This window comes from Drosophila subpulchrella, chromosome 3R (genome assembly GCF_014743375.2).
Source record: "Drosophila subpulchrella strain 33 F10 #4 breed RU33 chromosome 3R, RU_Dsub_v1.1 Primary Assembly, whole genome shotgun sequence".
NCBI lineage: Eukaryota > Metazoa > Arthropoda > Insecta > Diptera > Drosophilidae > Drosophila > Drosophila subpulchrella.
The window spans coordinates 7,743,672-7,771,615 of NC_050609.1; the positions used below are offsets into that span (position 1 = coordinate 7,743,672).

The 27,944-nt window shown below is 49.7% G+C and overlaps 4 protein-coding genes across 10 annotated transcripts; 2 read left to right on the top strand and 2 right to left on the bottom strand.

Moving 5' to 3' along the window:
- Positions 1-96: 96 nt before the first annotated feature.
- On the top strand, positions 97-1,539 carry LOC119562871 (telomere-binding protein cav). Its single transcript, XM_037875985.1, has 2 exons — positions 97-535; positions 595-1,539. Exons 1-2 carry the CDS (start codon positions 410-412, stop codon positions 1,384-1,386), a joined length of 918 nt encoding a protein of 305 aa, XP_037731913.1. The 5' UTR covers positions 97-409; the 3' UTR covers positions 1,387-1,539.
- Positions 1,402-4,945, bottom strand: LOC119562866 (transcription factor Sp1). Its single transcript, XM_037875980.1, has one exon. The coding sequence runs from the start codon at positions 4,671-4,673 to the stop codon at positions 1,758-1,760; it is 2,916 nt and encodes a 971-aa protein (XP_037731908.1). The 5' UTR covers positions 4,674-4,945; the 3' UTR covers positions 1,402-1,757.
- Positions 4,946-7,204: 2,259 nt separating this feature from the next.
- LOC119552962 (signal peptidase complex subunit 3) lies at positions 7,205-7,985 on the bottom strand. The gene has a single exon (XM_037862949.1). The coding sequence runs from the start codon at positions 7,886-7,888 to the stop codon at positions 7,349-7,351; it is 540 nt and encodes a 179-aa protein (XP_037718877.1). The 5' UTR covers positions 7,889-7,985; the 3' UTR covers positions 7,205-7,348.
- Positions 7,986-8,482: 497 nt separating this feature from the next.
- On the top strand, positions 8,483-27,893 carry LOC119550213 (ankyrin repeat and KH domain-containing protein mask). 7 transcript variants are annotated; one of them, XM_037858773.1, is made up of 18 exons: positions 8,483-8,616; positions 9,632-10,969; positions 13,358-13,396; positions 13,856-13,991; positions 14,054-14,297; positions 14,367-14,538; positions 14,971-15,270; positions 15,545-17,480; positions 17,556-17,620; positions 17,678-17,905; positions 18,001-19,243; positions 19,313-19,398; positions 19,507-19,782; positions 19,850-20,470; positions 20,538-20,802; positions 20,929-26,018; positions 26,081-26,257; positions 26,416-27,893. In XM_037858773.1, exons 2-18 carry the CDS (start codon positions 9,698-9,700, stop codon positions 26,452-26,454), a joined length of 12,189 nt encoding a protein of 4,062 aa, XP_037714701.1. In that variant the 5' UTR covers positions 8,483-8,616; positions 9,632-9,697; the 3' UTR covers positions 26,455-27,893. The 7 variants fall into 7 exon arrangements, with proteins under 7 accessions (XP_037714701.1, XP_037714718.1, XP_037714709.1 ...); XM_037858790.1 differs by having other exon boundaries at positions 19,316-19,398; XM_037858781.1 differs by having other exon boundaries at positions 14,370-14,538.
- The last annotated feature ends 51 nt before the right edge of the window (positions 27,894-27,944 follow it).

The window sequence follows — 27,944 nt, forward strand, 5'->3', positions numbered from 1 at the left end:
CTTCGCTTTCCTTCGTTTTCCATTTCTCCTTTGTGCGCTTGTTCTGCGTGCGCGGAAATGCCCACTTGCTGCCTATAGACCAATCGAAAATTTGCTATCGGGGCTGCCAACTATCGTGTGGATAAAAAAGCTGAATAAATAGAAACGAAGACGTGTGGATTCGCTTCTTAAATGTCTAGCCATGTCAAAAATGCCAAAACTGTTTACGTCGGGATATATCTATAGGTTTTTTTATAGGGACTATTCGTTATATTACAAACATAAAACCATCATAATTAGCTATATTCCAGCTAAACAATTGCACCATCACTAATAGTGCGATCGATAACCACACCGCGCTTCGATATACCGTTTCTTGTTCGAGCGCGTACATTTTTGTATTTATTTTATAACAATTTGAGTTGTTAAAATGCCTGGGATGGAGATGTCAGATTACCTACGAAAATTTTTGGCCGACGAAGATGAAAGCATTCGTGAAATTTGCAAAGATCCCGAATGTGACGGTAAAATGATAATGTGGATGCACAACAAGACGGTATGCAGGAATTTATTTGAAGTGCCATTTGGTTCAGTATCATATATCTGTATTTTTAGCGAATAACCGAGCAGGATCTCGCACGGGAATACACCGCGGACGAAGTTCGAGAGCTGTGCCTGAGGACCAAGATAAGAGTTAATATGACATTGTACAATTGTCTTTGGGACGCAAAGAAGCGTTTCGATGCAAAAAATCGCCTGGAAAACAAGTCCGAGAAATTTATCAACGGCATGTACTTGAAAGCGGTGAGAAAGAAGATGGTTGGACCGTATCCGAAGGATTATATTGCAAATCACAGAGACGTGGTTAGAGCTCAGACCAAAAAGCTGAACAACCATCGGCTGGATAGATGGCATGGCAAGAAGAGTAATATGGAATCCGCTCCAGATTGGGAGTCCCCAGAGAATCTAGATAGCCCAGTGATCCAGGGATCCGAGGACACCTTCGGTTCGACCTTTGACTCAGACGACAAGGAGGAAGAGTCGCCACAGAAGGCGCCAGCGATGCCAAATGCAGTTGCAGAGCCTTCCGTAGCCGCTGCCCCAGCAGATCAAGATGAAAGCCTAGAGGAGGCGCTGGAGTTGTCTTCGGTATCAGGCATTGGGGACCAGGAGGGTGAGAAGGACCAGCAGCAGCCGCAGCCAGCTTCCCATCTTCAGGACGTCAACTGCCCGGCTACACAGATGGATGAAAGCTGGGTACGTTTTGGCGTTCAAATAAATTCGGAAAGCATGTCGATTGGAGAATCAATTGATTCGGAGGACTATCCAAGTACCCAAAACTCAGAGCCCGACTACCAAACTTTCAACACCCAGGTAACCGCATCCACCCAGGAGTCTGCCAAATAGGATTACAGTTCAATGTTTAAAATCCTAGTTTTGCATTTATTGATTTGTTTAATCTTACTAGTGTCTAAGTGTAGTGACGGTATAAAACTTGTTAAAAACATTGAGTTCCTAAAAATTTGTAAAAACTAATAATAAAATCGTTGTAAAAAATAAGATGCTCGATTTAAGCTATTTACACTTATCTAGGATGATCCGCAGCCGGAACTGTACACGGAGATAAACATTTGAAATGCTCGCTTTTACATAATAACGCTATGTACAATTTACATATAGAGCTAGTTTACATGGTCCCACGGGGCGTGGCAGGGGGGCGGTGGGTGCTACGGGAAGTGGTCAAACAAGAACTGTTCCATGAACAGCGACTCCGAATGCTAGTTGGACGAGTTGTCGCCCGGCTCACTGACGGCAATGGTCATCTTCGCCTCATCGCCGCTATCCAGTTCCAAGTCCTCGTCATCCTCCTCATCCTCGCAATCATCCAGTAGTTCGTCCTCGCAATCATCGAGCTGCTCGTCGTCGTCATCCTCTTCGGTCATCTCCTCATCCTCATCGTCTTCCTCGTCCTCGCCGAAACTGTCGCCTCCGCCATGGGCCTCCACATTCGGCAGCTGAACGATCGTGGCCCCGCCAGGCGCCACAGTTGAGCCCGCAACCGTGGCCGCCACACTGGAGGCTCCACTTCCCGCCGCTGCAGCACCACCGCCCGGAATCTCTATCGTCACAATGCCGCCCATCGTGCTGATGCTCTTGGGCGAGTTGCCACTCTTGCCTTCCTGCTTGATGCTCAGCTCGATTAGCTCCACGCCGGAGCCTCTCTTGAAGTGCGTCTTGATGTGCTTGGACAAGTGATCGCTGCGCATGAACTTCTTGTTGCACTCGCGGCATTGGAACCGCTTCTCTCCGGTGTGCGTCCGTCGGTGGCGCTGCAGCTCATCGGAGCGCGTGAAGCGTTTGCCGCAAAACACCCAGGAACAGACAAAGGGCCGCTCGCCGGTGTGCCAGCGGAGGTGAGCCCTTAGATGGGAGGTCTTGCCATACACCTTCTGGCAGCCGGGGATATGGCAGATGTGTTGGCGCTTCTTGTCCGAGTGCTTCTCGCCATCGGTGCAGTTGGGGCAGGTGCAGGCCACTCGCTTTAGGCGCGGTTTCTGCTCTCCAACTGCCACTCCTCCGCCGCCGCCTCCCGACGCGCCACCACCTGCACTCGCCACACTGATGCTCACATTCAGATTGCCCTGGGCCGGCGTTGTTATCGTCGTTGTGCCACTGTTCGTGCTCCTTATGCTGGCAGCCGCTCCCCTGGCCTGCGTGGTCACAGCCACCACTTGGCCACCAGTCGGCGCAATCGTAATTTGAGTGCTGGACGTGCTTACCACGTTGGCTTTACTTCTTACCGGCAGCTGTACGGGTGGAGCTGGGGTGTTCGGTGGATTCGTCGCTTGCTGTGGCAGGGCCGTAATCTGAATGGAGGCTGGTATGCTCAGGCTGGACAGGGTATTGCCCTCCGTATGAAGGAACTTGATCTGCTGCTGTTGCGGTGTGGATGTGCTCGGCGTGGAGGCGGGGGCCGGAGTGTTGGCGGTGGCGGTGATGGGTCCAAACGAGTCCGGTGGCTCTTGCTTAATGTTGGTTATCATCTGCGTCGGACTCTGCGGCTCCTGCTTGGGCATCACCTGCACCTGGCCCTGGTTCGTCACATGGGCTTGCACCTGAGCCTGCGACATGGGCAGTTGGGTTAGCACCTGCTGGAAGTTGGCCGGCAGATTTGGCGGCAACTGGTTGGCGTGAATGATTTGCACTTGACCCAAACCGGGAATATTCTGAATGGGCAACGCCTGAAGATTGGGCAACTGCATGGGCGTGGGCACAGCTGCCGGAGCGGGCGCAGGAGCGGGAGGCGCAGCCTGTCGCAGTTGGGCGGGAATCACCGTCAGTTGTTGGCCCTGGGCATTGGTGATGGTAATGGGCTGATTGGGCGGAAGTTGTCCACCCGCCGAGGCCTCACTGATGGCCTGCAGGAGCTGTTGATGTTGCGCCTGGACCTGCTGTTGTTGTTGCTGCTGCTGTGCCTGTTGCTGCTGCTGCGCCTGTTGTTGCTGATGAACCTGCTGCTGTTGTTGTTGCTGCACTTGATGCTGCTGCTGGTGGGGATTCTGGATATGTATGATGTTGGCATTCGGCGGCAGCTGAGGATATGGCATGGCCAGTTGCACCTGCTGGATTTGCCCGTTGGGCGTAACAATCTGTGCGATCTGTGAAAACTGCGGGATGATTTGCATCTGTGAGGCGGCGGGCATTTGCAGAGATTGCGCCTGCATCAGGTTTTGTAGTCCTCCGCCCGCCGTTGAAGCTGCCTGGACGGGCACATGAACCGTCTGGTAGATGGTCTGTCCGCCGGCCGTCTGCACGGGTATTTGCACGGCCACCGTTTGCTGTTGCTGCGGTACGGCCTGCGCCGGAAACTGCACCAGTTGGGGACGCATCTGTAGTTGGCCATTCTCCAGCTTAATGGATTGCCCGCCGCCCAGCAGGTTTGAGAGGTTTCCCAGCAATCCATTAGCCGCCGCCACCGAGGTGGGTATTTGCAGGTTCGTTCCCGGGATGGTGATGCTGCCCGGCAACTGGCCCGCCGCCCCAGAAGTTCCTCCTCCCGCTGCATTACCACCGCCAGCATTCGATCCTTGTGCCTGCTGCTGCACTGCACCCTGGTGCACTTGCTGTACCTGCTGCACCTGCTGTTGCTGCTGGATGAGATTGGTGACGGGTATTTGAATATTGGTGCCGGGTATGCTGATCAGCTGGGTTTGCTCCTGGCCCAGGCCGTTGAGCTGCTGCAGCTGGATGCAGTTGGATGCCACAGGATTGGCTGCCACCTGCGGCGCCCGCAGGATCTGACCGCTGGGCGTGATGAAAGCCTGCTGCCCGTTGAAGTTGACCGCCTGCGCGGTGGCCATTTGGGCATTGAGGTTGGGTATGAAGATGGCCTCCTGGCCATCGATGTTAACTGTTTGCATGGGCATGGGCTGTACGATCTGAAACATGTTCTGAGGCATCCCAGCGCTCTGGGCGCCACCGCCAACCGCTCCGCCGGTGAACTGAGGTGGCATTTGGTGGATGTTGATGATCTGCTGCATGGTGGGTGCCCCGGGAGCACCCTGTGCCTGCGATGGGGGGGCTGCTGCACTTGCTCCACTTGGTGTCGCCGCCTTGGCGGAACCGCCGGCCGCCGAGGGCGTGGCTGGGGGCGCACTGGTCGCCGCACTGGCGGCACTCTTGTACTGCAGCATGGCGGCGCTTTTAATTGAGATTTCGTCAGTCACAAGTGCTTCGAGCGAAACATATCCAGTTTTTTCATTCGCTCAGACGCGCAACTCTGCCAAGGCGATTAGCTGGCACTCAAACGGGGGCGGCACACAAGGTACAACGTTCACGGGGACGCGGGGGGCCGTCGTCGGCATTCGGACACATGAATAACACGAAATTCAAGGGAAAATACGCTGGGGGACGATTTTTAGTTTTAATTTTGTTTTGACGCAGAAGAAGAAGTGAGAGTGATGGGCCAGGGTTGCAGTGCGCCGCCTATCGATGGCCGCCTACTAAGTCATCGATAGTTGCAGTGCGATAGCAATAACAAACCGCTAAAGTGAAGAAGAGGCAGAGACAACGAATTTTGCAGGCGGCGGGCAACAAGTTTTTCCCCTTAAACCCATCCCATTAAACTGCAATTAAGTGGCCTCCAGCACTCTTCACTGCCCAGGATAAACATGGGAGGGGAGAAGGAGCAGCATCTTAACGCCCTGACCCAATAGATGGGTGAGATGCTGCTGCAGGCACTCCCGGAACACGCCGCGGGATAAATTTGGTCTGGAAGAGCTTGAGTGGGGGAAATTTGATCATTCCAAGGGGCTAAATACGCTACACTTTCTCATTAAAAGGTCTTTAACACGTTGGTCAGCCATTCCGTTTCTCTTTCTATTATAATCTCAATTCTTGCAAAATGACACAAGATTAATGGAAACCATTTATCATTATCTCAGTCCACATCACAGAAAAATTGTATTCTAAAATGCGATAAAATTATCTTACTTTAAAGTTATACAAATTGCATATTCCTTAATAATATGATGCTTACTCCTTAATAATTATGTAAAGTATAAACAAACCAAATCTGCAGATTGTTATTATTATTTTATAGGCTGACTTAAAGTTTTATGGTGATATACCCTTGTAAACTTATTGCTTGTACTTCCGGGAAATCTTTCTACATTTTTCTTCTAAACAAGCGATCACAATAAACATTTTTTCTTTAATATATATGTTTAGTCACAGTTGGGTAAAGCAGATCATCTTTTTGTCTTGTAAATATGCGTCAAACCAAGTTTGACCCTGTTTTTTTAATCTATATGAAAAGGCATTAAAAAGGGGTCTTCAAAAGTGCATTTATGAAAATTTATAAGTTTTCAACTGAGCTTTAGATATATTAAATATTGAATCGATCTTATAAATAAACATGATTTTAGTTTATTAATTTTTTTGCCCTGTAAACAATAACTATGTCAAGGACAACTATACAATCTGCATGCCTGAAATAAAATACGAGTTTTTTTAAAAAATATGTGCTAAATCATAAAAACGCCCATGTAACCTAACAAAATAGAGCCTCTAAATTAAATCAGCACACAAATTTAGCAAAAAAAAAATAATAACTGACATTTTTTGTATTAGTTGCGATGTTAATCCCACCATTATTACAATGCCTTAAAGAGGGTTACCGATTCAAGTATAAGAAATCTAGTTCTCAAAAAATTTAGGCAGATCTTTAAATCTAAATTTAATTTCACCTCTAAAGCGGCCAATGACAGCAAAAATTCTCTAACGAGCACCAACTTGAAACTTAATCTAGTACTCGACTGCTAAATTTAAAGGAACTTAATCTATTTAGAAAGGAATGTGCTAGTACTATACTTCTAGCACCAGAAACGGTTCGAGTTTCAAAAAGAAGTACAATACGTTGTGCAGTGCGGCTCTTATGCCCGCTGCAGGATAAAAATGTAAGCGATAATATATCACAATAGTCATAACTGATAGTACTTAGTAATATACAACTTGGTTAAAGTAATAATAAAGATGAGTAATGAAATAGTGGTGTCGTGGAAAATGAGCCATCAGTTTATATAAAAAGACGAATAACGTATTAAAAAATTTGCTTAACCATTTTTACAAATTTAATCCGTGAGTTTAACCCATTTAATAAGGCCTTCAGAGCTACATATATATTGGGTTTTCTTGGTTTGATCGTTCAGTGTGGTATCCGTCGTCTTCGGCGATCGTTAACATGGCTTCAGAAAAATTGGTGAGTAGGTTGCTTTCAAATAATATGTGGTATCCATAAGTTTAACTATGCCTCTTTCTTTTACAGCTACTGATCGCTACCTTCGTCGTCACTTTGGCGGTCAGCACCTACTCGGATCTGTATCTCTTGGACAAAGATTTTCCTTCCATCCTGAAAAGGACCGCTAAAATTCTCAATCTGGGTCCTAACATTTCTTTACATTTTCAAAACATTTCTACCAACAAAAGTGATACTATGCCGCGTTACGAACTGAAGAATCGCACATTAAGTGCGGCAGCTCTTAAGGGCGCTGCTGGTTAAATTATTGATAGATCAAATTGTATATGAGAGAATACTCAATAATTTATTTATTTAACAGCTAGTAATTTTGAAGATTGAAAAGGTATTAAGGTTCTAAATTAGAGATTCAGTGTATGTACCTGCAGAACCCTTGTGCACACATGAGAAACAATAAAGAACTTTCAATTACTTTGAAGGAGCTCCTTCCGACTGGGATATCCAGACTCCCTTCGAAATCTTTACACAGAGATTTTATTTTGGGGTTTTATTAGATACACACTACAATCTACGGCACCCGAATGGAACCGACTTCAATTGGCATTCCTAGCTCTAAATGGACGAGGTGGCGTAGTCGGCCGGGAACTTGAAGAGGTGCTTTCCGGTGGCCTGAACGGAGGGCAGGAGACCGGCGTTGGGGATGATGTTCCACGAGAGGTAGAGCGAGACGTTCCGGTTGTCCTTCAGCCCATTGCCGTCGTCCCAGAAGTAGTACTTGGTGTTCATGTTCTTGAAGTCCAGCACGGCGTTCTCGCCGCGCAGGATGATCTTGTCCCAGAGGACCACCTGGTTGAGTTGGTTCGAGGGAGTCTGGTACTCGGCGGTCAGGTACAGGAACAGCTGCTTCACGTTCCAGTTGAAGATGCCGGTGAGGTTCGTCTGCAGGTCGAAGGTCACAAAGCCCAGGTCGTGCTTCTCCCGGGAGGCTCCGTAGTCCGGGACATTCTTCACCAGCACCCGAATCGTGTTGATGTTGGCCTCCGTCCGGTAGTTCAGGAAGACGGTGGACAGGAAGCAGCTGAAGGTGAGGCAGGCCAGGACGCTCAGCGTGTATGCCACCGTGGCGTTTCCTCGGGTCAACACCGTGTGCATCTCTATATCGTTAAATCCTTGCGAAGTGAAGCAAATCCGGCAAATGACACGTCGTGTTGTTAGTTTGGAAAAAAAGTCGGGGTTGCCAGATCGATGGCAAAAATCGATAGCAACAGCAGCGGACCAGGGATGGCCAAATAAGGGTATGCAGGGGCTACTTTTAAGTTAGCGAGGACACCGTCCTAACATTCAGTGTGACCGTACGAAAGTGAAGGGCGAATCAGCAACGGTCGGCCTGCATCGCGAAACGCAGTTTCGATGAAACATCGATGTTTTCCATAATTATTTTATATTATAAAATATAAATTAAAAATCTCAATGAAATTGGTATAAAAAATAAAACACAAAACATTTATTCAATTAAGAAATAAAATAAAATACGGACCTTCAATGCTTTACCTATATACCTATAATATAAAAAATGTACAGATAAGTATTTGCACAATCACATTGCTTGCCATTTACTGCCCAATTTTTAAACTACTTACGGTTTAAGAATTTATTTATCGTTAGAAAACTTAAGCAGCGTCGCGCCTTCACCACCAATACCATTCCCTAGAATTGCAAGCAATTAATCGATGCATCGATGTGTCCATCGATGTTTCTGCAGCCGTACGGTCCTACCTTTTCTTTATATCCGGGAATAATATGGCGATCCGAAACTCTGACGATAGACAGAGAATTTAACACTGCTGAAAAATTGATTAATTTGCTACAAATTTTAAACGGTAATACGCGCAAATATCGCCAAATTGTTGGCCACCGTGTGGGGCAAGCTTTGCGACCGTTTTCCGGCCTGCGAACGCCAGTTAATTGGTGAAAATCGCCATCGGAATAGTGGCAAAAAAATTTTCCCTCAGTCGCTCCTGCTATTTTTCTGCCTTCGTCTGCGCGTGCGAGCGGGACGGCAACAGCGGTCCGAGTGGCCGCGTCGGAGCATCGCGTGTGCGCGAACGAGACGAGGCTATCGACCAAGCGAGAAACGCATACGCCAAAGTCGAAAAGTGATTTTTTCTTCGTTCGCTCGGGCGAAGTCGAAACTGCTGCGAAAAGTTTTATAAATAAAGTACTGCAATTGCATATGCGCGATTGTTATTAAGCTCGCAAAGTGCAACCTTCGATTTGCCGTTTCGGCGGCGTCCTCCCCACTGCGATTATATAAATAGTGAAGCACGTTGCCCAAGTCCTAATTGCGCATCGATTCGTCTTGTATCCGCGAATAAAAAAGAAATTGGCGAAATGAAGCGAGGCAAATTGTGTGGCTTAGTGTGTTTTTTGTTTCGTCTCGCACCTGAACAATTTTCGGTGTAAAAATGTGAATCAGTGGGCAGGGGAAATGGAATGGAATGGGAGAATTAAATGCGAACGAACGATGTACGAACGAGTGTGCGAAGGCAAAGTGAAAGAATGCGCAGCGTTGCCACCCCGCTGGCTCTCTGTGTCTGTGTGTGTGCGTGCTGTGTGCCTGTGTGTGTGTGTTAGTTTCTTTGCCCATCGCATCGCATATATATAAATCCAATTCCTAACAATATCCATAAAAAAATCAATATAACCAAAGAACCTCTTTTTGTTGATGTGTTTTTGTATCCCTGCACCGCCCCCCTTGAAAAACACATCAACAAATATGTTAAATTCCCTTGAAGTGAGATTTACTTGGGACTAGTTTTTGTTTACTCAATAAAAAAAATAAAAAACCTATATAACCTATACCTATTTTCCTCCTCTCCCAAAATATCCCAAAAGGACGCGCGAATTGAAAGTAAATCAAGAAGAAAATCCCAATAACACAACCTCCAGCGAGAGAGTAAAATGAATAATGATGCGAAAAACCATGAATGCGATGACTTGAATGTGCGCTCTACGGCGTATTTTAACCAAAAAACCACAACAACAACCAACCAACCGAAAGCAACCAGCAAGAATAACGCAGGCTCCTCGGGCTCTGGCTCCAATAATAACAATAACATCAACAACAATAACACCAATCAACAAAAGCCCAACAGACAGTTGAATCATAATCTACCACGTATCGCTGCCGCCAGACATTCGATAGCCGCCGCTCTACTGGCTAACAATAGTCTGAAGACCAGCGGACGGAAGATCCTGTCGGCCAAGAATGAGCCACTGACGACGACGACGACGGAGTCATCAGGATCAACCACTGCACCACCACCACTACTACCCAGCAATAGCCGATTGAAAGTTAACAACACCAACAATAACACTGCCAAGATGTCTGGAACTAGTAGCAGTCAGGCCTCGGCCACGCCCACAACGCCCACGGCCACCAGCGGTAGCAGCAGCAGCAGCAGCGCATCAGCAACCACAGCAACAACAACAACGAGTGGCAGCAGCGGCAGCGGAGGGACGGTCATAGCCGGTGGTCCGGTGACCACCACTGGAGCAGTAAATGCCGCCAAGTTCCGTTCCGCCGTGGCGTCGGCGCCCAGCCCAGCACTGCCTGCTCCTGCTCCTGCTACAGCAACTGCATCCGCATCTGCTCCTGCCCCCAGTAGTAGCTCCTCCAGCTCCTCGTCCTCGAAGAAGACCCGAGCAGCAGTGGCCGCTTTGAAGCGACAGGTGGCCTTGCAACAACAACAACAACAGCAGCAGCAGCAGTCCGTCTCCGGTAATGCCCCCAACTTGACCAGCAAGGATTCGGCGCATTTGAAATTCGCCGCAACCACTCTGCTGATGGGTGCCGCCGCAGCTGCCTCCGATAGCAACGCTGGCGCTGCTACCGGTGGATCATCAGGAGCAGCGGGTGGATCATCTGGATCCGGAGGAGCAGCCGCCAGAATGGCCCTCAATCCCGCCGTGGATGTGGCTAATGCCGCCGCCGTTCTCAAGCAGAAGCTTAAGGATGCGGCCGCCGCTGCCTCTGCATCCGCCTCCAATCGCTCTGCCACCTCGTCCATGTCATCAACCGCCTCCTCGCTGTCCTCGTCGGCAAACATCGTGAATGCCATCTCGGCGCTGCAGAACATCATCATAACGCCGGACACGGACACCGACACCGAGTTCTATCCCCAGCCGGTCACCACAGACCTGTCCGAATCGGAGGAGGAGTCTGTTTCAGAGGTAAGTTCGCCACAAGGTCCCTCCTGCTTTTATAAGCCTCTACGTAGTGCTCTCTCAGTTTCTGAAATAATTCGTTTAAAAGTGGTCCTGCATGGCTTTTTCTCAAGTCTCTCGAAGCCTCTGGAAGTGTGACTAGCTATAAAAACGTGTAATTTATAATCTCTATCATCTATCTTTTCGAGCACATGTGTACTGCTGATAAGTGCGGGTGTGTTTATATAGAGTTTGAATCAAAAACAATCTAAAAACTATCAACTATTAATAGATAAAACAGCATAAAAAATTGGAAATTCAAGTATACTATCTAGAAAAATATGTTTTCATTTGTATAACCTTAAAAGGAATACTTGTTTTAGTCCAGAATAGTTTGTAATCTTCTTTCTAGCTGATTCACTTTAATGGGTAAGGGAAATTCTAAAATAAAAAGTACAATATTAACCATTTTGAAAAAAAAAAAAATAGGAACGTTCAGAACAGCTTAGTCTGTTATTTAAATAGTATAGTTCAAGGGCTTATATTTTAAAGTAAAATCACTGTTGCCGTTCCACAGATTCGCATTATCTCAGGAGGGAATTAAGTTTTTATATGGGGAAATACCTCGAATGGAAGTGATCGCTCATATTTCTGTTACCTACATATATACACGCATTTGTTGTTGCAGCGAGAGTTTCGTTTCTCATTTCTCTTCACCTTCCGGTGCGGGTGTGTTTGTGTGCAAGCCCTTTCCCCTTGGACGTGTATGTGAATGATTTATCAGCTGTTCGACTGCTCGCTGCCTTTTTGATTGTATGCGTAAAAATACCTTTTTCTTTGTCTAGCACACTAGCACATTTGCGAAATGGAAATGCTAAATGCGAAACTGAAAAATAGAAAATTTAACAGCTCTTTTATGCTGCTGCTGCTGCTACTCAATTGAAATCAAAGGTCATTGCATCGATGGCATCTTGTAATTGACCCCGTCTCTCCCACGCAAATCAGTAGTTTAATTTCCTCGCTGCTTACACATGTACATAATTTTTTTTCGGCTGCTTTCGCGAATTCTCTTTTGGGCAGCGTGACAAAGATGTCCGGTGGCGATCTGGCAACTCTGCCGCTGCTGCTGCTTCTTTCTAGCTGCTGTTTTTGTTGTTGCAGCGGTAAAACGTATGTGAAACACTTGAAAATAACAATAATAAATAAGAGCCATAATAATAATAACGCACTTTTGAGTGTAATGAACTCTGGCGAACTTATTTATTGTTTTCTTTTTTCGGTCAGCAGAGACAATTTGCTGATTATTTTTTTGCGGTAGCGTGCAAACATTTTACGGTTGATTTTCTTTTTTACAAATTTAACAACGCGCGCACACACACACACAACACACAGGGCAACACGCATACCAATGCGCAGCAACGAGAACAAACGAACGGCTGCTGTTGAACTCGTTCATGCTGAATTTTTGTTGTAGGTTCTCTTGGCTTCTCTTTCCACTGCCGTTTTTCTGCTTCTGCTTCTCAGCTTGGTTATGTTCCTTTATATTCTTCTGTTCATTCATCAAAGGTTAAGCAGACAGCACTTGGCCTCGTGTTGCAAATGTATTTCGGCAATTCTTTTTGGCATTTTCTTTTTGGTTCAATAATTTAAGGCGTGGGCGTAAACACACAAGCGCACACGCACACATGCAGACCTTTCGGGGCGGTGAGAGTGTGTGCGTGCCGTATTTAAATCGATGTACGAACTGCACTCTCTGACTCATGCGGTTCTTTAAATTCCCAAGAAAAACTATTTGGTAGTTTATAGTCTTAAAATCAGGGTCAATAAGGGGGTTTCGCTGGGATCTTTTAGAGCAAGTTGATATTCATGAAAACCTGTGTTGGTAGAGGAAATCATGCATTAGTTGGTCGTGTGTTTGCTAGTTTTCACTCTTCACCTCCTCCTTCTTTGCCTCTTCTTCTGTTATCGATAATTACATTTTAGCCACCGCTTTTTGGGCCGCACTGGCAACGCCGTTTAAACGTCATTTATTTTGTTGGATTATTCGAAATTTGTTTTTTTTTTTGGCTAGCCATGCAGCTCTTGTCACATTTGAGACTCGTAAATGTTAAATTACACCCAAAATATAATAGATTTGCTTAAATTTTTGTTTCAACGCATCAGAGAAGCACATAAGAAGAGGGGAGTGATGGTCGACCGGCCATCTATTCGCACGCTTTTCCAAAACTTGAGGAAAGCGATGATACGAAGTTTCCGATCCAGCGTGGATTTTCTCCTGCACTCCTTCGTCCATGTAATCGGCTAAGGACCCTCCAATATAGTTCAACTTGCCCCTAAAATCAAAATCTCTACTCTCTGCTCGCTTTAATTTTTATTATTTATGTACACCTTTCTTTTGTTTCTCTTTATTTGTAGATCCTATTGGCATTCTTGTGTTTAAGGCCAGATCTCCTGGTAAGTTTCAGTTTCGCGTTAAAACCCCGATTCCCAATCCGCTATTCCAAAAAAAAAAAAAAATCAAATTAAACCAAATCAACATAATTCAGCATTAACCGAAAGCTAACGAAAGTTCCTAAAGCTTCAAGTCAACTAGTTCTACTAAACTATTAATTTTTGCAAAGTAATTGATCGATTCTTAACCCAGCTACTCCGCTTCCTCCTCGCACACATCACTAAACACACCTTAACCCACCACTTTGTTGCTGGCCTTAGACAACAAGAATGTGCTCTACTGATCAACTATTAAATAGCTTCTCTAATTTGTAACTTCCAGCTTAATAAAGTCGTATATACTTGTAGGAAACTTTTTACGACTCACCCCCAGTAAAAGATTTGAGTTTGTTAGTAGAAAATACATAGTATGGTTTGACAATTGAAAGAGTCTAACGAATCGAAATGTATATTGTGTTACAGGACGATATTCCCGAATCGGATCCGGATAGCTGCCCGCATGAAGGCGAGGTGCGCGAGGATGAGGACGAAACGGAGGAGGAATCTGAGGACTCTGATGAGTCCGAAGGCGACGACGAGGAGGACGAAGAGGAGATAGGTAAGTCTAAAGCTGTTTAACCTATAAATATGATAGTAAGCCTCTGATTATCCTTTCACCAGATGTGCTGCAGGACAACGACGCGGACGACGAGGAGATCGACGATGAGGACGAGGAAGAGGACGCGCCCGAAGTGAGTTCCTTCCTTATGGACGCCAACAACAAGCGCTCCAGCAATCTCACCGCCCTGCTCGAGGCCGCGGCCAACGAGAAGGCTCCTGTCCTGCGCCACGCCACCCACGCCATCGACGAGACTAAGCAGGCTCTGACCAAGATGCGCTGTGCCAACAGTCCCCGCGATAAGAAGTGAGTATTCACCTCGAGGTCCGCCAAGGTCCTTTATATTAACTGGAGGTATATTTCCTGTTGCTGTAGCAGTGGCTTCTCGCGATCCCTCGTGGCCGCCTGCACGGACAACGATGTCAATACGGTGAAGCGGCTGCTCTGCAAGGGCAACGTAAACCTCAACGACGCCGCTGCCTCCACGGATGATGGCGAATCCCTGCTCTCCATGGCCTGCTCTGCGGGTTACTACGAGCTGGCTCAGGTATGTTACTCGTGACTTCTTTATAGTGAGGTTTTGCCCCGAATCTAAGCTTATAAAACATAACTCCAGTTACTTCTTCAGCCCTTCATTTTTTTTTTTGATTGTAAATAAATAATTGTGAGTCAACCGATAGAAAAATGTATTAAAATAAAAATAATTCACTTTTTTTTTTTGTAAGTTGTACCTATAAAAATATTACAAAATGTTATCAATTAAAGACATAATTTCACGTGCCATTTTTACACGGCGATTGGCCGGTGTGGCAACGCCGTCCCTATACACTTCCACTCTCAGCTGTGGCCTATCGATAAATACATACTTAGCAGCAGACAAACAATCCTGAATGAGTCGATAAAGACCAAGAAATAGGAGATTACGTGGGCAAATTAAGTGCGTACACCTGAGCATAAACCTTATCTCTCACTGTCATAGGTTCTGCTGGCCATGTCTGCCGCCCAGGTGGAGGACAAGGGGCAGAAGGACTCGACGCCGTTGATGGAGGCCGCATCCGCGGGTCACCTGGACATTGTCAAACTGCTGCTCAACCACAACGCCGATGTGAACGCCCACTGTGCCACCGGCAACACCCCGCTCATGTTTGCCTGTGCCGGCGGTCAGGTGGACGTGGTGAAGGTGCTCCTCAAGCACGGCGCCAACGTCGAGGAGCAAAACGAGAATGGACACACGCCTCTGATGGAGGCCGCCTCCGCTGGCCATGTAGAGGTAGCCAAGGTAAGTGTGTCCCCGTGAAAATCCTAATATCTAAAGTACGACCTCGAAAGGAGTAGATATATAAGTTTACTGTACGTAATCCAAATGATTATAATCCGAGATTTGAGAGTGGTGGCACACCCACGACCTGAATCGAGTTACTGATTGGTCTGGGCAAGATGCCAGCTCTGTGATTTAGTTTGATCTTATCTGATGCATTCGGCAGAAATGTTTTTCTTATCAACTTTGAAATTGCCTGGCAAATTGCTAATCGGTGGTCCTTGTAATCATTTAGGTGCTGCTCGAGCATGGAGCCGGCATCAACACCCACTCGAACGAGTTCAAGGAGAGCGCCCTCACACTGGCCTGCTACAAGGGTCACCTGGACATGGTGCGGTTCCTGCTGCAGGCGGGTGCTGATCAGGAGCACAAGACCGACGAAATGCATACTGCCCTGATGGAGGCTTCAATGGACGGCCATGTTGAGGTGGCACGTCTGCTGCTGGACTCCGGTGCCCAGGTAAACATGCCCACGGATTCGTTCGAGTCCCCTCTAACGCTGGCCGCCTGTGGTGGTCACGTGGAGTTGGCCACCCTGCTGATTGAGCGAGGAGCCAACATTGAGGAGGTGAATGATGAGGGCTACACTCCGCTTATGGAGGCCGCTCGCGAGGGACACGAGGAGATGGTAGCCCTGCTGCTTAGCAAGGGTGCAAACATCAATGCCACGACTGAGGAGACGCAGGAGACAGCCCTTACGCTGGCCTGCTGCGGTGGCTTCAGTGAGGTGGCTGCTTTCCTGATCAAGGAGGGCGCCAACCTGGAGCTGGGCGCCTCCACACCTCTCATGGAGGCCTCGCAGGAGGGTCACACCGATCTGGTGCGCTTTCTGCTGAAGAACAAGGCTAATGTCCATGCGGAGACGCAGACCGGAGATACTGCTCTGACGCATGCTTGCGAGAACGGGCACACGGATGCGGCCGGTGTCCTCCTATCCTACGGAGCTGAGCTGGAGCACGAGTCCGAGGGCGGACGAACGCCGCTGATGAAGGCCTGTCGCGCCGGACACCTGTGCACCGTCAAGTTCCTCATCCAGAAGGGCGCCAATGTCAACAAACAGACTACCAGTAATGATCACACTGCCCTGTCGCTAGCCTGTGCCGGGGGCCACCAGTCTGTGGTGGAGCTGCTGCTGAAGAACAACGCCGACCCGTTCCACAAGCTGAAGGACAACAGCACAATGTTGATCGAGGCCTCCAAGGGTGGACACACCCGAGTGGTCGAGCTGCTTTTCCGCTACCCGAACATTTCGCCTACGGAAATGGCAGCGGCTGCAAACGCTAACCAGGTCGCTGCAGCACCTTCCCAATCTGGCCCAAATCAGATGCGCCAAAAGATCATGAAGCAACAGCTGCAGCATCAGTTGCAGCAGCTTAACGCTCCCCCTGGATTGCACGAGTTGTCGGAGGCAGCTCGAGCATCCAACCAGCAACATTTCCACCAGCAACAGTTCAGCAGTGCCAGCAACGGATCCTCCAACATCGTGGCAATGGGAACTGGAGATTTCTTAGACGCTGGCGAGCTGCAACTCACGGCGACGGCGGGAATGGGAGCTGGGGCTGGAGCCAGCACCACCGGCAGTGAGGCTGGAATGGAGGAGTATGGAGAAGTCGGAGGAATCGATCTGACCACCCTCGGTGCTCAGCAGCAGGAAGGCCTCATTGCCAAGTCGCGACTGTTTCACCTGCAACCGGGCTTCGAGCAGCAGCAGCAGCAGCAACAACAACAGCAGCCACCTGCAGCCGGTCAGCACCAGTTGGTGCCGTGCAAGCACTTTGACCTGGACATGGAGCACATTAATTCCCTGCAGCCACCGCAAAAGGCACCGCCAGCTCCGCCGGTACTCTTCCACACCGTTTGCCAGCAGCCTGTTATGCAACAACAGCAACTGCAGCCAGGTCAGGCCAAGCTGAAAGGCATGCTGCCGAACCGGAATCGAGCAATTAAGTCCGGCGAGGTGATGGAGTTCATCGACTGTCCACTGGATCAGCAACAGCATGGCGAGCAGGTGCGATCGCAGCCCTTGGGTGAGGATGGCAAGACCCCGCAGTTCGCATGTGCTGGAGAGGATCCACGGCTGCAGCGCCGACGCGGTTTTATGCCGGAGCTGAAGAAGGGTGAACTGCCCCCGGAGAGCAGCAGCAGTGACCCTAACGAGCTAGCCCTCAAAGGTATGTTCTCTACTTTAATCTTTTGATATGCGTGTGTAGTTAACAAAGTTCTTAATCTTTACTACCTGCAACCAGGAGCCGACAACAATCAGCCCGTACCGGCAGCACTGGACAACAGTGCCTGCGCCCAGATCCCAGCCGTACGTATTTTTAAACCTTTACAAGAATATTCCTTATAACTTGTTTCATATTTGCAGCGAAACTCTGGCGGAGCCATTACCCATTCCTCGGAGGTTCTACAGAGCACAGCCATCAGCGACAGGCCCAAGGTTAAGGCCACCAACAAGAGCAACCGCAAGCAGGCAGCCGCAGCAGCAGCAGCTGCAGCAGCCGCGGCGGCAGCAGCAGCAGCAGCGGCCCAGCACGCACAGCAGGTGTTGCCCAATTTGCAGCAGAACCCGATGGTGTCCATCTATAATAACTTGGTAAGTGCAGCTTCTGTTAACCAATCCTAACTAAAAGTGTAAATTCTAATATCAAATATATTAATGAACATATAACAACCCTTTTATATCTGTAGCATATGCAGCAGTCTATGCAGCAGTCGCATCTACAACTTCAGCAGCAATTGCAATTGCACCATCAGCGAGTTGCACTGGACAATGCAGCGGCAGCAGCAGCAGCGGCAGTATCATCCGCAAACATGGCCTACTCTAATTCCCCGGCTTCTCCTCTTGCCTCGCCCACTGGCAGCGGCAACTATGTCGATCAGCAGCAGTTGCAACAACAACAGCAGTCCCTGGATGTAGCCCTGCAACACAAGACAGCCATGGATGACTTCCGTGGCATGCTGGAGACGGCAGTGAACGGGTCGAGGGGCAGAAAAGACCTAGCCTTGAACACACCCCAGTTGAACTTCTTCAAGGACGGCTGGCATATGGTGGGAGTGCACAATTTCTTCGGCGATCAGCCAAAGTCGCCCACTGAGACTCCCCCGGAAATGGAGGAGACCACCATGTCCTCGCCAACCGAAGCAGATCGTCTTGGATCCGAGCCTCGGGCCGAGATGAAAAATCTGGCCACTCTTTGCTCGGCTGCAGCAGCTGCTGCTGCTGTGGCTGCGGCTAACAAGGATCAGGACGAGATCAGTTCGGAGCTTGAGAGCGAGTGCGAGGACGATGTTGAGGGTGATGCTGCGGCAGATGGCGAGGAAAACACACTGCCGCCTGAGCCCATTGAATTGGCAGCCGCTTTGCGAGAAGATGGCATCATTGTGGAGGAAGAGGAGGATGATGAGGAGGATGACGATGACGACGATGAGCAGGACACCAACAGCGGGGAGATCGATAAGCTCAACTACGATGACGAGGATGCGGAGGTGGACAACGATGGTGAAGTAGACTACATCGACGAGGACGATGGTGGTGGCGAAGGCGAGGATGAGGAAGATGACGGCGACGATGACGAGTTCTTCCTCGATGAGCCAGACAGTGATCAAGGTGCTGGCAACAACAATAATAACAACTCAAAGAGCGGTGCCAGCTCACTGCCCCTGAAGCAACGGAAAATGAACACTCGGCTGGAGAACCTAATCCTCAACTCGCAGACAATGTGCGACTTCCCGCCCGAACTTACCAACTCGGAGCTCGTTCACGTCCTGCCCCAAATAAGCAATCTCAAGGCGGCGGCCAGCAGTAACGCGGCGCTGAACAGCGTGCTCCAGCAGCAGCTGGCGGCTGCCACCGCAGCAGCTGCGCACGCTAAGGCGGTTGCAGTCCACCAGAAGCAGCTGAAGCACCAAGTGGAGGGAGATCAGCAATGCGGTAAGATTACGGATACTTAGATTCTGGGTACTTATTGCTCATTTGAATCGTGTAATCCTCTTCTTTCAGAAGACGATGGTGGCGCTGGCGGAAGTGAGCTATATTCCGGCTTGGAGCACTTTGCCAACGATGGCGAAATGGAGGATATATTCCAGGCAAGTTAACTTGGAATAAAAAATTGATTTTGTCCAAAAATAACTTTTCAATAAAGTTAATCAGTTATGTAGCATAAAAATAACCATATTTTGCACCGTTTGTTACAGGAATTGGCCAGTAGCCTAAACTACCCAGAGCTGGCCGAGTTTAGCTTGAATCAGATGTGCAAGGGTAGGTTCGCTGGCAACTGGGCGCAATCGTCGGCTAAGTGGACCGGTCAGGAGCAGTTGGTGGGCGTGGTACGGTCGCCGGGTCTCATTAACCCTGGCGATGTTCCGCAGGATGCTCAGCGACAGGCAAATCTCGTCCTCCTGGACTATTCCATGCAGCAAAACATTCAACTGGAGCAGCGACTCCTCGATGCTGAGGAAATGCACGTGCAGGTGGGTTGCATTTTTCCCCATTTGTGTATGGAGTTCTTATGCATTAATTTGATTTATTTTCCTTCAGCAACACCAGCAAACTCCTCTTTCCTTACTCCCCTTTACGGATGATCAGCAGCAGCAGCTTCACCATCAATCCTTGCCCAACGCCGCCGAATGTCATCAGCACCAACAGCTCGCCTTGGAAAACGATCCGGAGTTAAAGCAGCAGCTGCAGCAGCTGCATCAGCTGCACGAGTACACCAATGCGCCCTTCATCAAGGCTGTGACTGCCCAGCGTCAACATCAGCAGCAGCCTGCCACAAACTTCGTTTACAACGTGGAGAGTGGCGACAAGAATGCTCCGCCCGTGCAGTTGCTCTTCCAGCTACCACCAAACATGGCCCAGCATCAGGCGCAACAACAGGCTGTTGGAGAACCCCTCACCGAACAGCAGCAACAGCAGTTGCACGCTGAGCAAGCCCATCTCTTTCAACAACGAACCGGCGTTCAGCGTCCGCCAACCCAGAGTGAACTAGAGCAGGTGGCCCAGGAGCTGCTGCTCCAACGGAGTGGCCAGGTGCCAGCTGGAACTCCTGTCGTGGGTGTCCAGGCATTGCCTCTTAAGCAAAAACACTTTAATCTGCAGGAACAGCTGCTCCTTCACCCGCCGCCGCATATGCAGGCGCCCACCTGTGTCCAGCATCAGGTAAGTGTTCGAAATTTGGGATTCAATGTATAAGAGACTTACGCGATATCGTTAATGCATCTTCCAGGTGGCCACGCAGACGCATCCAGCTTCTGCGGTAGTGCCGCAGACCGATCTTCGATCTCCGTACACACAATTCGCCCTGCAGAATCCCCAGCTGTTACAGGAAAACGAGCTCTCCATTTGGCCGATGGGTACACCTACTCCCACGCCCAGCACCACTGTCAACGCCACCAAGTCGATGCCCGGCGGCATTGCCAAAAAGGCCATTGACAAGCAGTCGCGCAAGGATCGTCGCTGTGTAATGCGTCAGACACCAGCTGGCAGTCAAGGTGGGTTTTCCCTTTAATCATTTTGTTTAATTAACCTGTAGGATTTATTTGGCCCATGTTTTTGATATTATTTAGGCTTAACTCTCGTTACCTATCTAATTTAAATTCTTACTATTTCGACCGTAGTGAACACCAACCAGCATCAACAGCCCCAGGTCGCAACAGCTCAGCAGCAGGCTCAACTCCAAAACCAGTTGGCCGTTGCGAACACCGCGTGTGTGGACAAGACCATCGAGATTGATTCGGAGACGGAGTCGAACCACGACACCGCCCTTACCCTGGCTTGTGCCGGCGGTCACGAGGAACTGGTCGAACTGCTGATCAATCGGGGAGCTAACATCGAGCACCGCGACAAGAAGGGATTCACACCGCTTATCCTGGCCGCCACCGCCGGCCACGACAAGGTCGTGGACATTCTGCTCAAGCACAGCGCAGAGTTGGAGGCCCAGTCAGAGCGTACCAAGGATACGCCGCTATCGCTGGCCTGTTCCGGCGGCCGCTACGAGGTTGTGGAACTTCTGCTCAGCGTTGGTGCCAACAAAGAGCACCGCAATGTATCGGACTACACGCCACTGAGCTTGGCGGCCAGTGGGGGCTATGTGAACATCATAAAGCTGCTGCTCAGCCACGGCGCGGAGATCAACTCGCGCACGGGCAGCAAGCTGGGTATCTCCCCGCTCATGTTGGCCGCCATGAATGGTCACACGCCTGCTGTTAAGTTGCTGCTGGATCAGGGATCCGACATAAATGCTCAGATCGAGACGAATCGCAACACGGCCTTGACTTTGGCCTGCTTCCAGGGCAGGCACGAGGTCGTTAGTCTGCTGCTTGACCGGCGGGCCAATGTGGAACATCGGGCTAAGACGGGACTGACGCCGCTTATGGAGGCCGCTTCGGGCGGCTACATAGAGGTGGGTCGCGTTCTGCTGGACAAGGGAGCGGACGTGAATGCTGCTCCGGTGCCCACGTCCAGGGATACAGCTCTGACCATTGCCGCCGACAAGGGACATCAGAAGTTTGTAGAGCTCCTCCTTTCCCGTAATGCCAGTGTAGAGGTAAAGAACAAGAAGGGTAACTCCCCGCTCTGGTTGGCTGCCCATGGTGGCCACCTTAGTGTGGTGGAGCTTCTTTACGATCACAATGCTGACATTGACTCACAGGATAATAGACGCGTTTCCTGCCTGATGGCTGCCTTCCGCAAGGGTCACACAAAGATTGTGAAGTGGATGGTGCAGTATGTGTCGCAGTTCCCCTCCGACCAGGAGATGATCCGCTTCATTGGCACCATCAGTGACAAGGAGCTGATCGACAAGTGCTATGACTGTATGAAGATCCTGCGCAGCGCCAAAGAGGCCCAGGCCGTCAAGGCCAACAAGAATGCCTCGATTCTGCTGGAGGAGCTCGATCTGGAGCGGACGCGCGAGGAGAGCCGCAAGGCTGCTGCTGCCCGTCGCCGTGAGCGCAAGAAGAAAAAGAAGATGGAGAAGAAGGAGGAGAAGCGCCGCCAACAACAGGGCAACGGGGCTGGCGGTGACGACATGCAGGGCGATGACGATGATGCCAGTGACAAGGATGATGACTCCGACAAGGACGACGATGACGAGGAGGCAGCGCCGGCCACCGCCCGTGAGGAGGGCGACTCTGGCATCGATCAGGGCTCGTGCTCCAGCGGAGACACGAAAGGTGCGCGCTTGGGTGGCGGTCAGTCCGCTCAGGCTGCGGAAGCGGCAGCCAATTCCGGGTCAGGCAACAATCAGGGAAAGAAGAGCAAGAAGCAGCCCAAGAACAAGTTGACGGTATCGGTAGAACAAATTCCAACACCCACTCCTCCCGTGATCACATCCACATCGAGCACCACCGTCCTTAAGGGCATCTCTGTGAAGAAGCAACCAGCAGCAGAAGTTGTTAAGCAACCACCTGCCGCACAGCAGGCTGCTCCCCTGAAGCGACAGCTGGAGGTGAAGAAGGAGGAGCCGTCTGTCAAGAAGAAGGAGGAGAAGAACAGCTCCACCAGCAACAGCAATAAGCGTGAGAAAGAGAACCTTGCGCCCAAGGAGGTGGCGCTGCCAGCCAAACAGCAGACCAGTAACTCCAGCAAACTGCAGAGCAGCGAGTCCGCAAGCAACATTAACAGCAGCAGCTCTACAAACGCCAGTAACGCCAACACCAACACCCGCAAAGAAGTGTCCAAACCAGTGTCACAAGCTGCAAGCAGCACCAATTTGAATCCTGCCAAGCGCAGCGAGGTCGATGGCTGGAAGGAAGTGGTCCGCAAGAGCAGCACCCAGCAGACTACAGCGGTAGGAGCGAGTGGAGCCCCACTGCCTGTGACAGCTACCAGTTCGGCGACCAGCGTGCAGCACCATCCGCACCACCAGCACCACCACCTGGCCAACAGCTCCAGCAACAGTTCAAGCTCACTGGCCACGGGCACAAACTCATCGGCGTCTTCGGTTCCTGAGATGACCTGCAAGAAGGTGCAGGTGCCGGTAAATGCCATCTCCAGGGTTATTGGCCGAGGCGGAAGTAACATCAACGCCATTCGAGCCACCACTGGTGCCCACATTGAGGTGGAGAAGCAGGGCAAAAACCAATCGGAACGCTGCATAACCATTAAGGGTTTGACCGATGCCACCAAACAGGCACATATGCTTATTTTGGCACTGATCAAGGATCCCGATGTGGATATCTTGCAAATGCTGCCCAGGATCAACAGCAGCATTAAGCAGTCCTCTGGCGGCGGAGCGAATGCTCCGATGACCGTGGGTACTTGGGACAATCGCACCGCTACCGGTGTGAATGTGTACACCTTCTCTTCGGCCGCATCCACCACCTCCACGTCGTCCAGCTCGTCTGCCAGCTCTACTACACCGGCGGGAGCTGCGTACTGTAATGCGCACAAGCAGCAGCAGCAGCAGTTGCAGCCAGTAAAGGCCCCAAGCGGACGGTCCTCGGCGTCTGCCAAGTCCAACGGCAGCAGCAGCAGCTCTAAGGTGTCTTCTTCGAGTGGATCCGGTTCCCGAAATGGCAGGGGTGGCGGTGGCTATCTTAGCCAGCAACAGCCTGGTCGTAGCTCCGGAAGTAACTCCTCGAATGGTGTGGCCAAGAGCAAGACGGAGAGCTCATCCAAATCCCTGCCAGCTGCACAGAAGAGCAGCACTGCTCTGGGTAAGTCTTCTACTGTGGCTCCCGGAGCTCAGAACTTTGCAAAGGCAGCGGCCATTGCGCAGTCCTCGCCCAAGAAGGCTGAGGGAGGAGTGGCCTCTGCGATCATCAGCTCGGCCGGCGGACGCAGCAGTGGTGTGGTTGCTCCATTTGGACGTGGCAAGCCTGTCGCTGGCCAAGGAGCAGCTGGAAATACGGCGGGGTCAAATGTTGCCCAGCTGGGAAGTGGAAGCGGTAGCAGTAGCAACAGCAACATATTGGCTGGACCAATTGGCACCTTTAACGTGGCGGATGTGGCCGCCGTGAATGCAGCCGCTGCAGCAGGAGCAGCAGCCTCTGCCAACAGCAGTGTGAAACCCATTGCTCCCATTGCACCGCCCAGTAAGCGAGTGGGCTCTCCCACCCAAGCCCAGCAGCAACAGCAACAGCAACAAGCGCAGCAGCAGCAGCCACAGCAGCAACAACAGCCACAACCACAGACAGCACCACTTCCTGGCCCGCAGCCACAGCAGCAACCCCAGCAACAGCAACAAGCGCCTCAGGAACAGCAGCAGCAACAACAGCAACAGCCAACCCAGCAACAGCAACCACAGACGGCCCAGCAAAATCTGGTGATCAACACAAACCTTCTGAACCACCTGATGGCCGCCAATGCAGCCACAGATAGTTTTAGTGCCCAGCTGGCCGCCAAGTTGTCTAGCGCCTATTCCCTGTTCAGTGATTACCAGCAATCGCAGTGGGGCAAGCTAGGGGATCCCGGCATTGGCGGAGGAGCAGGAGCTGTTGGCGATGGTCTGCCGCAGGCGGATGCCTCCAAGGCACCAGGATACAATCGCAACATCCTCAGCTCGCCCGTGGGCAGTTCCAAGGCCTCGTCGAATCACTCAACCTCACCGCCTGTGGGTAATGTGATCCAGCAGCAACAGCAGCAACAACAACAACAGCAGCAACAACAGCAGCAGCAACCACCGCAATCTAGCCAGCAGGCTCTAAACATAATCACCAGTGGAGGTCCAGGAGGAGCTACAGCAGCGCCAGCCAGATCACCAATGGTGTCTGCCAACGATGGAAATTCCGCAGGGGGCCAGCCCTCCATAAATGGAACCCAGGGACTAGGTGAATCGGCTCCTGCCCATTCACCGGGCGTTATCAAGCCGCCCACCTCCACAGTTCCCATCCAGCGGCATGTTCCCATGCCGATCTCTGCAGCGGAGTCTGGAGCACCACCCACATTTGGAGCGATTGGTTCCAATCCAGCCGGCGGCGGCAATTCAGCGGCAGCCCAAGCAGCTGCTGCTGCTGCAGCGTCTGCCATGATCGATCGCCAGCAGCAAAATATGCAGACTTTGCAAAATTTGCAACGAATGGTGGGAGCCTCACAGCAGCAGCAGCAGCAACAGCAGCAGCAGCAGTTAAACTACCCCATGGATCCCTCAACTTCGCCGTACATTGTTGATGGCAATAACTTGTTGCGCCTAAATCCACGAGCCTCGATCTTTCCGCAAGGCAACAAGCAGCCACCACAGCCGCCGCCGCAGGGTGGTGCGCAGTCGAATATGTTTGGAGGCAATCAAGGGAGACAGCTTCCGGGAGCGGGTGCCAGGCAGCCGGGCGGAGCAGCGGCACAGCGTTGGTATGGCGGAGCCTTGGAGTATCCATCTTACACGGGTCGGGATATGCTGCACCTGGAGAATGGAGCCGGCGGAATGGCTGGCCTAGGCTCGCCATCTGCCATGTCGCCGAATCACGACGACATTCGCAAGATGCCGCGCCCCATTGGTACGGAGCGAGCTGCGTCCTGGAAGTTCAACAACTTCAACGTGGCCGCCTCTGCACTTAGCATGGACGATGCCCTGGCCAGCGTCCTGCCGCCCTGGGCGCACGAGCCGAAGGCGCAGCCACCAGGTTTGCAGCAGCCACCGCCTCCACCACAGTCGCAGCAGCAGCAACAACCGCTCAACTGGCTGAAACAGCAGCAGCCGCAACAGCAGCAGTACAGGCCGTACAACAACGGACCCTATCCGCAGCAGCAGCAGCATGAGCCAATGAATGTGAGTCTCTCCTTCGAACACGCGTTTTTACGTCATGCTTAAATGTGTACTATAATTTCCAGATGCCCATGGACTACCACAACATGCAGGCGCCGCCAAACATGAACCAGCAGCAACAGCAGCACGTCAACTTGATGCCCTCATACGGCTACCAGCACTTTGTGGGTGCTCCTGGAGCGGTTGACATCGCCGCACACATGCCGGACAAGATGGAAGTGTGGGATCATCATGACAAGCACGTGAGTGTTTAATAAAAAATATCATGTTTATCATACCACTATTAGCTGTACAACGTATTTATATTTTTGAATCCAATTTTTAGTTTAAATTGTTTAAAAACAATTCTATTTTTATGTTTATACACAACATTAACGAATTCTTTCCATTCTTCCACCAGTTGCCCTGGACCAACTACACCACCAACTGGTCCAACTGATGTCCCAGCGACACTCAGAAGGAGGATATCTTCGATACCTGTCGATCAAGCAACTGATTCGAGCAGCTATGGCTGAGCACTCTTCCAATTTACCAGGACCCAGCAGCAGTAGCAGCAGCAACGTCAAGATCAGTAGCAGCAGCAACAGCAAAAGCATCTCACTGATTTGAACATGCGAAGCGAAATAATATTTATTGAATTTCTACGTTTTCTATTCGGATTGTCGGCTTCTCCCCACAACTTAATCTTCTAACAACCTGCCAACTGACGTGGAAACCAACTAACAGCAAGAAGGAATTATGTGAAAATTGAAACATGGCTTTGTTCTTTAGTTTATCGATTTAAAAACTTTTGAATTTGGGTGATTAATTTGTTTCGCAGGCAACTTGAAAATTAACCAGAAAGAAATCTTACAGAAAAGCAAAATGAATGCAAAATAATGATAAAAAAGCGAAAAGAAAGAAGAAAAAATGTTCGAAAGTGGCGCCCAGGCAAACTGGGTGCAATATATATTATTTATTTTTAAATGTATTGATATTTTTGAAGAAGCATGAAGTTAGTGGTAGCTTTTTTTTTGTGTGATGAGGCAGAGGGTAAACGAAGCGAAAAGTAACTTTCATTCACACACATATACACATGCACTAACCCCCTACCCGCACACAAACACACATAAACACACACCTACACAAAAATACATTTACTTTAAGATAGAAGTCAGTCTTATGAATGAAACATTAAATTGAAATGTTTAGCGCCAGCTAAAGTACACACAAACTTTTATTACAACACTTATACATAAATACATCTATATATATTTAATAACATTAATAAAGGCAAAAAGTGAATGTCGAAACTGTAAATTCTAGGCGCGCACTTTTCTCTATTCCCCTTTTTCCCCCAACCAAAAAAACGAAAAGAAGAAATACACCCACAACAAGAAGCTAACGAAACCGGAAACTAGAACAAAGCTATGAAAACGCATGCATACGCTATAGATCGAAAAAAATGTTCGAAATGAATTACTAAACCGACAAAAAATTACTTAATTCAACATATAACATATGCATACCATTAACTACTCCCCAACTTAACGATATGTCTGGGAAGGATACCAAACAAATCCGAAAACGAAACAACCGAGGCGAAGCTACAAGTGTTTGGTGTTCTTCGGTCAGCGAAAAAGAGAAAACCCCCTTGGTCGATACCCCGAAAAATGTAGCTAGTAGAAATTGAAATTGCTTAAATAACTAAGTAAAACATCAAGAAATTAATGGTCGAGTAACGTTTTAATATTCCATTTACGAGAACTAAACGATATATGTATGATGAAGATGACTAGACGACGAAGCGGCGCTTGTTTGCCATCTTTGATGCTTTTCCGACACTGCTCATAGACGTACATAAAATATATACCTACCTATATACTAGCGAATAGCATATATGAGATACACAAATTTTTATTTCGAAGAAAGCAAAAACTAAACTAAACG